At 55.0% G+C, this 10660-nt stretch overlaps 1 protein-coding gene across 3 annotated transcripts in view; it reads right to left on the bottom strand.

Annotated features, from left to right (window-relative positions):
- Positions 1-3381: 3381 nt before the first annotated feature.
- Positions 3382-10660, bottom strand: part of Ccdc13 (coiled-coil domain containing 13) — a 39378-nt gene continuing 32099 nt past the window's right edge. For 2 of the 3 annotated variants that reach the window (XM_075964089.1, XM_075964090.1), the window contains 3 exons: positions 6232-6383; positions 4627-4741; positions 3382-3922 (listed from right to left, as the gene is read on the bottom strand). In XM_075964089.1, the coding sequence (XP_075820204.1) occupies positions 3763-3922; positions 4627-4741; positions 6232-6383 (427 nt within the window). In that variant the 3' untranslated portion in view covers positions 3382-3762. The remainder of the gene's footprint in view (positions 3923-4626; positions 4742-6231; positions 6384-10660) is intronic. The other variant, XM_075964091.1, reaches the window with a different exon arrangement.

Genomic DNA, 10660 nt, shown 5'->3' with positions numbered 1-10660 from the left:
ACCACTGAGGAAGTAAACAACTCAGAAGCTCAACAAGATCTGAAACTGACCAGATCACACTAGGCCCCTCCCCACTTAAGACAATACTAAGGACTGCTGAGACACTCAGAACCACCATAATGGGCCCCTCCAGCCTGCTGAGCAGCCTGCAGGCTGTGCAGTGTGCCCCCGGGCTCCCAGTTTTTGGGATTTGGTGATGCAGCTTCCATCGAGTCGTTTCTGGTCCTGTAAGTGACCCCTCACCCATGTAAATAACTCAATAAAACTTGCTGGTTCACCAAGGTGGATTTTGGTCTGTCGTCAGTTCCCTACCTGTAATAAGCAGACACACGTTCGCGTCTCCCCAGAAAAAATGTCCACACGACATGGTGCCCTCAGGACATGCCAAGAGGGCTGAAGAATTGAAGCCACTGTTTGAGGGCTCCATTTTTTAAGTGGGTACACTATGCATGGACACTCGGTGCTTTTAGGGGGTCCAGTGACTCACCCCATGTGCATGACGCATTGCCCTGTGGGACGCTGCGGCAGTGCCCACTGAGCGTTGGCACACTCCTGGTGATACGGACACTGCAGCATGTGGGGTGTGGCTTTGGGAAGGCAGAGGAGTGGAGACTAGGTCAGTCCCTCCACCTGTGCCAGGGGCTGTAGGGTGGGACGGTGGGACGCTGCTCCACAAACAAAGGACAAGAAGTTGGCTGGGCTGACATCCAAGGACTGAGAGCTACTTCCTGGTGCCTCCAGGGTTCCTGGAAAAGTTATGACCACGCTTTGTGCAGCATCTGGGTGTGAGAGTTACATGCTTGCTGTGTGGCATGTGAGCGTGATGTGAGCTGTGTATGTGTGGAGGCTCAGGGATGGCAAGGCTCACTGGCATGTGTGTGTGGGGGCGTGGGGGTGACAGGAAACTTCCCTATGCTGAAAGCCAGCTGTTGGCTCCCTGGAACCCGGGGATGTGAGACTGGCTGGTTTGGGGCACTCTGCTGGAGGCCACCCTGCCCTGGACTCCCTGGAATGGGGAAAGGGCCTGGTGACAGTGAGTTTGTTTGGGTCAGCCAGACCAAGCCTGCAACCTTGCCCAGGTGCTCTGTCCCAGAGGCCCCCATGCAGACAGTGGCCTGACCACTTCCATGACAAACTGTGTGCCTCCATCAGTGTAGGAACGTGAGCTTCAGACCCACGGCACCTTCCTGGGGGGGGGGGTGGCCAGGGACTCTCCCCTAAGGTCACCAGCTTCTTTGCGTGCACCCCTCCCTTCTTACCTGGCTCACCTGATGAGGAACGGAGCACCCACTCATCCTCAGGGACCACGGGGTCAGGTTGTACCCAGGGAGACACTATTGGAGACAGACCAAGCTGCTCTCCTCCCCGTCTGACCTAGCTGAATGAGCCCTCAAGACCCAAGTCCCTCACCCCTTGATAACCCCACCTCCCCTTAAGAGTGCTCCCATCTGCTCATCCCAGCCCCTTCCCCTAGGAGCCCTGCAGAGCTGGGGAGGATGCTCTGTGTCTGTCTACACCCCAGCCCCTCCCCCTAAGAGCCCTGCAGAGCTGGGGAGGACCCTTTGTGCCCGTCTACATCCTTCTCTCCACCCATGCCATCACAACCTCTTCCCCACGTCCCTCTAGCTGGGTCAGTTCCACCTCAGGCCCTTCCCAGGCCTAGCAAGGGATGACTACTTGATGTTTGAATATATGGCAACCCATCGGGAGCCTGTCTCCCCATCTGTCCTGAGAATTCTAGGTACCCAGAGTGCTCACCTGCCTCACCTCAGCACCTGGGGATGCTTCTCAGCAGGTGTGCATTGACTGCGGGGGGGGGGGGGGGACGACTGCGAAGAGTGAGCATTTGCTGAGCGCTTGCTGTGAGCTAGCCATTGCTCTGCACACTGTGTCCTAGCTCACTAAGTGCTGGAGCAGCTACAGTGAGGGACACGGGGAGTCTGGTCTACCTCAGCCAGCAGAAGTGGGGGGATGGGCCCTGGCACGAAGCCCCAAGCAAACTGTTTGAGGTTGCCTGGAGGTTTTATAAACTCTGCCTGCTGGTCTTTAGCTCCAGCGACTGCCCATGCAGGACAACTTCTGTAAGGTGCCAGCTCACCCCGTAGGGTCCCAATGGGACTCAGTGGAGCACCTGGCAGCAGGACTTGCCCCCCTCCCCATAGGCATGGGGGAAGCCAGTCTGTGGACACTTGTCCTTGCAGGGAAGTCATCAGTAGATGTCCTGTTCTATGAACGGACCCCTGAAAAGATTTCTAATGTTGTTCCATTTGACAAATGAAGACACGGAGGTTGCCGAGCGGGATGCAAACCTGCCTGGCTCCCAGCTAAGGTTCAGGGGGGCTCCTTCCTTCAGCTCAGCCTGGGCTAGAACCACAACAGACTGCTGCAGTAGCCAGGACAGGGTCCAGTCCTGCCTACTCTTCCCTGCCTGCCTCTCAGAGAGGCTGACTGGTTCTTGTCCGAGCTTCTCACTCCCAGAGGCTCTGCTGAGGTCTGGTGCCCACAACCCCGGGCCCAGATTTCTCTCAGGGTTCCCCCGTGACTCTCCCTCTTCTTATGGTCACACGCTGTCTCCTCCCAGCACAAGTCTTCCTGGTCTCTCTTCTCTGCCCACTGCTCGTCACAAGGAGCCAGGGAACACTCTTCCTCCCTAAGATTCTTGGGACAGTATCCAAACTGCCGCTTCATCCCAATGGCCTTAGCCACCTCTTGCTGTGACATCTCAGACTTCTGTTATCCAGGAGGTCCTGGGCAGCGTGGATTTCTCCACAGACCCCTGAGAATGAGCGGAGCACACAGTGTCTCAGGAAATCCCGGCTTTCCAGGGAGGGTACTGCCACAGTGTGTCTTGTACAAGATATCCACGTGGTTGTGTTTCATGGGAGGGAGGCTGTCTGCTCCTTTTTCAGGGCCTCTGTGCGGAACTGCCTGTATGATGTGTATGAACACGTGTGTGAACCTGTGTGGCTGTGGCTGTGACATGATTGTGGGTGGCCATGACTGTTACAGTTACTGAGATGAGGGTATCCTGGGCCCCTCCTGTAGCATCCCCTAGCTCACCATAGCAATGGACACACACTACTCATGTACCAAGGCCCACTGCCTCATCTGTCCACGCTACGCCCAGGTCTGCCTGGGTTGCCTTCTGACTCTAGCACCTGTGCCTCTGGGATCAGCTAGGGTGGGGCTGTGCAGCCGTGGGGCGAGTCAGAACTCTGGGCACTTACTCATCTGGGGACCCCAGCTTCAGAGTCAGGACCACCAGAGCAACCGATTGGCTCAGCTTCTATATGGAGGTCTGTGCCCACAACCATAAAGCCCTACCTACCAGAGACCAGGTTCCCCTGGCAGGGAAGGAACGCATTCAACCAGAGCCGCAGTGACTGTGAAAGTAGTCTTATTATGCCAAGTCCACAGAGAGGCAGGGCACAGCAAAGGGATGCCCAAGTGGGTGACTATGGGGAGGTGTGGATGGCACCAGTGGATGCCCCCCCATCAGGAAGCACCAAGGGTTTCATCTTTGTGTGTCCTGGCCAGGCCCTAGGACAAGGGCCACAGCCCTGCTCAAGGTCACACATCTGCTGGGGGTGGCCGGCCTCCTCCCTGGCCCGGGCACCCTGAGCCTCGGCCTGCCTACTGAGCAGGTCTGAGCTCAGCTGGTAGTCCAAGTTGCTTCTGGGAGGAGCCTGGTGGGCACAGCCTGCACAGGGGGTCAGTCGTCTGAGGACCCTGCCCCCCAGGAGTCGAGTAAGCCGCTGTGCCCTACTGCTTGTTGGCTTTCTGCTGCCGCAGGGCCTGCAGGAAGACCCCCTTCACCTGGCCCAGGGTCTGGTGGTACATGCGGAAGTCCTCCTCCTTCCCACGCAGGGCACTGCCCAGGGCGTCTCTTAGAATTCCGTTCTCCTCCATTTGGATGGCCAGCCTAGACGGGGGAGGGGAAGAAGGGGCTGAGTGTGTGGAGGCAGCAGGTGTTCTGGGGCCCCGTGTTTCAGCAGATGCTGTGGTGCAGGCTTAGGGGTCCCTTCCAACTGCCCCCTCCTCTCTGGACCCCAGGAGACACATACCAAATGGATCTTTCTCGGGGCCTACCCACAGTCCTGACCCAGAAGCTCCGAGCAGCCTCAACTACCCAGATTCCTATACACCCCTCATTTCTTGCTTTGTTTTTTCCCCACCATACATTTAAATTTATTCATTTATTTTGAGATAGGCTAACATGCACCCAAGGCTGGACTCAAGCTCAGTGAGCAGCCACGTGTGAGCCTTCACCACTCCTAGAGTGCTGGGATTACAGGTGTGGACGGCCATGTCCTATGCACACAAGGCTGGGGACTGAACCCAGGGTTCTGTGCAGGCCATGCCAACCCTCTCCTGACTGGGACACACCCTGGCCCCTTCAGTTCCTCTGGAGAAAGTGAGGGCACAGCCCAGCACTGATACAGGTTCTCTTGGGAGCCTGGGGTCATGGGGCACTGCAGAATCCCCCTACCCCAGGCCAGTCCTAGCACAACCGCCCTTCTGGGCAAAAAGAGGTCTTCGCTGCAAGGGAGAGGGACATGGTCCCTCTGCCTGTGAAGCCTCCATGTGGGCATCTCTACCCTTTCCGGAAGGCTGGGCAGGAAGCACCTGGCGGTCAGCTCTTCGATCTGGGATTCCATGGGCATATCGGAAAGCTGAGTGGAGGACGAGTCTTTCTTGGCGCTCCCAGGTGGGTTGTGCTTGCTGCTGGAGGCCTGTGGCCCTGTAGAGAAGCAGCCAAGTTCTGTAATGAGGCCAGTTATGTGAGCTCTCCCTCCCCACCATGCCACTTTCGTGTTCCAGCTTGTGGGGAGTGGAGACATCACATCTCCTACAGGGTGCAGGCTGGGGCCACCTCTCTCTAGAAGCCCTCCCTGATGCTCTCCGCATCCCCATCTTGGCTCTGCCTGCCTGTGCCATGGTGGTCCTCACCTTTACCCCTCCACAGTTCTGTCACCAAGAGTAGACAGTGGGACCTCAGGGCTGGCCTGAGATCTGAGCCCAAGTCCAGGCTGTCGCTGCTTCTGAGGCCACCCCCACCCTGGTCCCACCTCTGGTTTCCATTTAGACTGGCAGCTTTATATTAGGAAGCTATGGGCGACTAGGCCCAGTGGCCACAGGGTGCTTGGAGAAAGATGGCAAAGCCATTTGTGACCTTGGGTGATGATGTCAGGGCATCAAAATATTCTGAGCTAAAAAGGCCTCAGGAGGGCTGGAAAGATGGCTCAGAGTTTAAGAGCATTGCCTGCTCTTCCAAAGGTTCTGAGTTCAATTCCCAGCAACCACATGGTGGCTCACAACCATCTGTAATGGGGTCTGGTGCCCTCTTCTGGCCTGCAGCCATACACACAGACAGAATATTGTATACATAATAAATAAATAAATATATTTAAAAAAATAAAAAAAATAAAAAGGCCTCAGGAAATCCTCAGCCTTAGTAGAACTGGCCTTCACCCCGGCTGTATGGCCTTGGATAAACCGTGGAGATTCCTGAACTGGCCTCCTTCTTGGCACTGTGCTCAGTGAGTGTGACAGAATCAGGGAGAACCCTGTGACTTCTCCTATGTTACCCCACTGTCCCTTGGCCTCCTGTCTCCTTGCTGCTCCTTTGAGCCTAGCTGAGCCTCCACCACTGTCTTTGTCCTTACTGGTCCCTGTGTGCTTGGCCACCTCCCTTCCCTCACCTGTGCTCATGAGCTGTCCAGGGCAGGTGGCGGGGGGTGGGGGGGTGGGTAGGGGACAGGAAAGCTATGCTCCCCCATGGGCCAGTGAGCGGCAGAGGCCACATGGGCTTTCCAGGCATCTCGGGCGACAAGAGGAGAGTGGCACCCAAGAAAGGGACTTGGGCCTCCCAGCCAGGAAGTTCACCTGAGCCTTTCTTCAGAAGCCCGAGTGTTACACTCTCGCACTGTGGTTGGCCCAGCAGTCCAATTCTGCCCGAGACCCGCTATGACCAGGGCCTGATTAGGCTCAAACAAGAGCCAGGCAAAGGCTCTGGAAGGTGGCACAGGGAGTAGAGGCCGAGGGCATGCAGCAGGGGTACTGCCAGTTCAGGCTAAGGCCCCTAGATGGCTCCCATTGGGCCCTGACTTTCTGGGAGCCAGGCTGGCACGTGGGACAAGAAGCCCCTCACAGCAGGGGCAGACAGAGCTCCCAACACTTGCCTACTCCTGAGGCTGCACACACACAACCCCCCCCGGCCCGGGCTCCTACCTGGCTTGTTCCTGGCGACCTTCTGGGACACTGAGGTCCTGCAGGGCTCCAGGCGCATCTTCTCCAGGTGCTGCTCCAGTAGGACGGCGCGCTGACGCTCCTCCTGCAGCCTCTGCTCGGCCTCCAGCAGCTTGCTGCTGCTCTCCTCCACCCTGGCCGTTAGACACAAGCTTCACGCCCTGCAGGCGGGTACCCGCCCCCCCCGCGTGATTCGTGGATCCCATAAGTGGTGCACACACTATGAAGGTGAAAGTTTGCCTCCCTTGTCTTGAGTTCACGGCAGTAACACCGGAACAGGCATTTCAAACTCTCTGAGGCAGACGATGCCTGACTGGCAGGTGAGCCACCCTGCGCTCCTGCCCCCTCAGAGAAACCAGCTCTCTGGTGTTTTCGCTGCTGCTTCTAGAACTTTCTGCCACACTGTACAGATGCTCATGTGCCTACTTTGGGGGACTGGACACAGGTCTTGGTTTCCTATCATGCTGAGTGAGGGTTTCATTTCGCTTTACTGTCTCCTGTCAAACACAGTCCCCTCCCTGCTTCTCGGATGAGTTTTTACTAGGTCGTCTGTTTCTATTGCTGCTGTAACAGACCCAACCACAAAACAGCAGACATTAGTAAGCAAAATTAACACAAAATTGCTTGAAGACAACACAAAGTTAGCATCTCATGGCAGGCTCCAGGTACCACAGGTTGAAATCCACGCGTCCACTGACCTGGGTTCCTATCTAGAATCTCTGGTGGGGGAGAGTCCCCTCCCAAACCCACTCAGCATCACCTCCCTGCCTACTGCCGGCTTCAGAAGGCACACCATGCCCTCCATCCTCAAATCTGGCTTTGGATTACTCTGACCGACTCATTCCCCACAGCTCCCTTGAATGGCCCCAGGCAGGAAAACTCTGCTTCTCTGGGCTGAAGTGATCATCCTGGCTTGCCTTGTTTTGGGGCCCATGATGCACTGCTGATATTCAGAGGCAGATACCATGTCCTGCCTTCCGTGGGGGCACATTCTGTGACTCTGCAGATGTAGGGGCCATGACACGGCCTTACTGCCCTGTTCCCCTGGACCTGGTGTGTGCCACACACTTCTTACACCGCACTCTCCACACCTGCTGCAGACTGAAGCCCTGGGAGCTCCTGCTCTGATTACCTCACGCGGATGCTTGCTCTGCCCTGTGGGCCTTGCTGAGGCTCCCTAAAGCACTTTGGATTTCTGTGGCAATAAAAGCTCAGAAGGCCGGGGACCCCTGAGGTCCACCCGAGCAGAAGGTTACAGGAATAGTGGCTGCAAAGCTGCAGCCTGGAGTCCACAGTGTACAGCTGGGAATCATCTCTATGTTGGAGAAGAGACGACGGAGGATTGGGAGGGCAAGAACCTAGGTACTAACCAGAAACTGTACACCGGGCTGCCGTATACTAGCCTGAATAACCACCGACACCCATGAGGCACGAGTTTCCTGAAACTATCTTCAAAAGCAAGATGCACAGCTGCTCCAAGGCCAAAGGAATCGGATGGAGGAATGAGGCTGTGCTCGTGCCCCGCACGGTCGAGCTGAGCCGCCCTGGCCCACAAGTAGCTACAAGGCAGTGAGGATTAGAGTGAGCTCCCCTGCTCCTCAGGCACGCTGGCAATGTGCCAGGCTTTGAAAGGCTCCTGTGGTTAGTGGTTGCTGCACTGCGTGCCACAGACCTAAACCATCTCTACCAGCTCTGCCAAGTAGCCCCACTCTGACCAGCAACACAAATGTGGCTACTCTACAGGTCATAGGTCAGCGAAACAGCACACTGACAACAGCGTCAGCAGGTCTGCCTCTTCACATCCGCCATGCGAGAACTAAGGTCCTGGACAAGCAGGGTCGAGATAGAAAACAATAGACAGCTTAGTCTGGATGCGGTTAGCAGTTGGAGCGCTGGCCTTGGAAGGTGGCTGCAGCCATGCAAATGGACGGAGTGGTGGTGGCGCCTGGGGCTGACACCTTATGTCCCAAACCCTGAGGACTCGCCTGCTTCCTGCTGAGCCTGTGTGGAGAGAGTGTATGTCCTGCCTATCCACAGCTCTTCTGAGCTCTGTAGTCATCTAGAATGGCCTTCCCTGGGCTGCCCTGTGACGCAAGTACCCCAAAAGAATGGGGCAGACGCCAGGAAGAAACTGAGGCCCTGTCTTAGAAACAAACAGACAAAATAAAATGAGGACAGAAACGAACATCTAACACAAGAAAGGGTTTGCAGACTAGAGACCAGTAACTCAGATAGAGAGAGGGGTGTCCAATCAGCTGGGAAACTGCGTGATTAGTCTGCTTCTCCAGGAGGAGAGCGACCCACGGGGTACCAGTGAGCGGAATAAGCAGAGCTTGTGCATAATGTATGGAGCTATTTAAATATTTATAACAAATTAACAATTTAAAAACAAACAAATCCAAGGCTGCTGTGACTCTGTTCGTGGAGTGGAAACAGGACAGTGATGCTCACGTGGGGCGGAGGGGCTCTCCTTCCTGCTCTGCTCTGCTCGGTCAGGAATGTGGGTGGTCTGCTTAACTGTGGATTCCGCTCACACTCACGGACTTACGGGACCGATGGCTGGCATCGTGGACAACGGTCAAGCATGATGTGAGTTTCCCAGAGTGTGTGTGTGTGCGCGCGCGCGTGTGTGTGCGAGTGTGCAGGTGTCTGTGCATGCCCATGGAGGCCAGAGGTCAACCTTGTTGTCCACCCTTAGGCACCATCACCTTTTTCAATGGCTAGGGTTTCTCACTGGCCTGAAGGTGACCAAGCAGACTCAGCGGCCTGGCCAGCAAGCCTCAGACCTCGTCCCCAGCTCTGGGGTGACAAGTTAGCGCCAACACACCCTGTCCCCAGACAGATGACAGCCCTCTCTTCCCTACACACAAATGAAAACTATAAACAATAATGGATTGATTTTGAAAGAACTAAGTATGCTTAAAATTATTAAAAGAAAAAGGCAATCAAGAAGGAATCCAAAGGGGAGAGAGAGGCAGGGGGACCAGGAGTTTAAGGTCAGCCTGGGCTACAAAACCAAACCAAACAAACAAAAACTAGATTTTAAACACCACCAGAAGCAACAAAATACAGTTATTAAAATAGGTTTGACCCATCTTTTTAGAATCCTATGCCTTAAATTTCTCTTAAGTTCTCATTCACAAGAAGGTACCATAAAATATTTAAAAAAAAAACAAAAAACCAAAGACTCAGAGAGCCAACATTTGCCCAGCTGTGCTGACTACAGCACACACCTGTGACAGGCAGGAGGCCATGAGCTCAGGCTTGAACCAAAACTAAAAAAAAAAAACAAAAAACAAAAGAGAGAGATTTTCTTAGTGACCTCTGCATGGAAGACAACCTCTCCCCTCTCTCTGTAAACAAGAAGAGAAACAGGACCATGGAGACGGCTGAGCAGGTAAAGCCTCCTGTAGCCAAGCCTCCTAGCCTCAGCCAGGTCCCCGGAATTCACATGGTCTCTAATCTCTACATGCCTGTGCTGGCACATGCTCTCTCACCTGCCTGCACACACATACACAGACACACAAGCATGCACACACACATGGACACACAGACACACACGCACATACGCACGCGCACATACACACATACACACCACACTCACACACGCCTGTACACATGCATGCACACACAATTAAATAGATAAAAACCATAACTTTTTTTAAAGGAGAGAAATGGATAAAAATCTAAGAAATAACTTATTTCTCAGACTCTGGGTCCAGATCTGAAGAGAAGGAAGAGCCAGCTGAGGTCAGTGCACCCGGCTTTTTACGGCTCGTGCCAGCCAGGACCCTTCCTACTCTACCCTGGGGTAAGGGTATCCCAGTTGATTGCAGGACCTTCCTCAGGACAACAGAGGCTGGGAACTAGGTGAGGATGGGGTGAGGCAGCCAGAAGCTGCAGGATGGGTGCCCATGAAATCACGCCAGGGCTAACTGCTGGGAAAGAACTTGGGCTCTGAGGACGAGAAGCCTGGTTTTAGGGTGGTGCTCTGGAAGTCAACATATATCTTGGCTGAGGATCCCAAGGACAGTCCTGCAGAGCCCCACAGTGACACAAGGCAGCAGAATGAACCCGGGGGCTCCGATGGCTGACTGTGATTCTCAGCCATTGCCCCCTAACACATATCCTGGCTGATTTCCTGCCTCACTCTAGGCCCAAGGCCACTTCAGGTGAAGAAAAAGGCAACAGGGAGGGAAACTGAGTCACCCTGCTCCACCTGTGGCAGAGAGAGGCCAAGGGGGTGCCCCCAGCTGCCATCATGTGGGGCAGTTCCCAGTGAGGCACAGGATTTCAAAAGGACCAACCATTGTACTTAAAGCCCCTAAGTCAGGATGGCAGGCTCTGCAGTGACAGTTAACCATGTCACCCTCCAATACAGACATAACCTAGAGAAATGGGGGCCAACGCC

Source organism: Microtus pennsylvanicus, chromosome 3 (assembly GCF_037038515.1).
Source record: "Microtus pennsylvanicus isolate mMicPen1 chromosome 3, mMicPen1.hap1, whole genome shotgun sequence".
Taxonomy (NCBI): Eukaryota; Metazoa; Chordata; class Mammalia; order Rodentia; family Cricetidae; genus Microtus; species Microtus pennsylvanicus.
The sequence above is the reverse complement of the archived record's forward strand: the minus strand, read 5'-3'. Positions and strand labels throughout refer to the sequence as shown.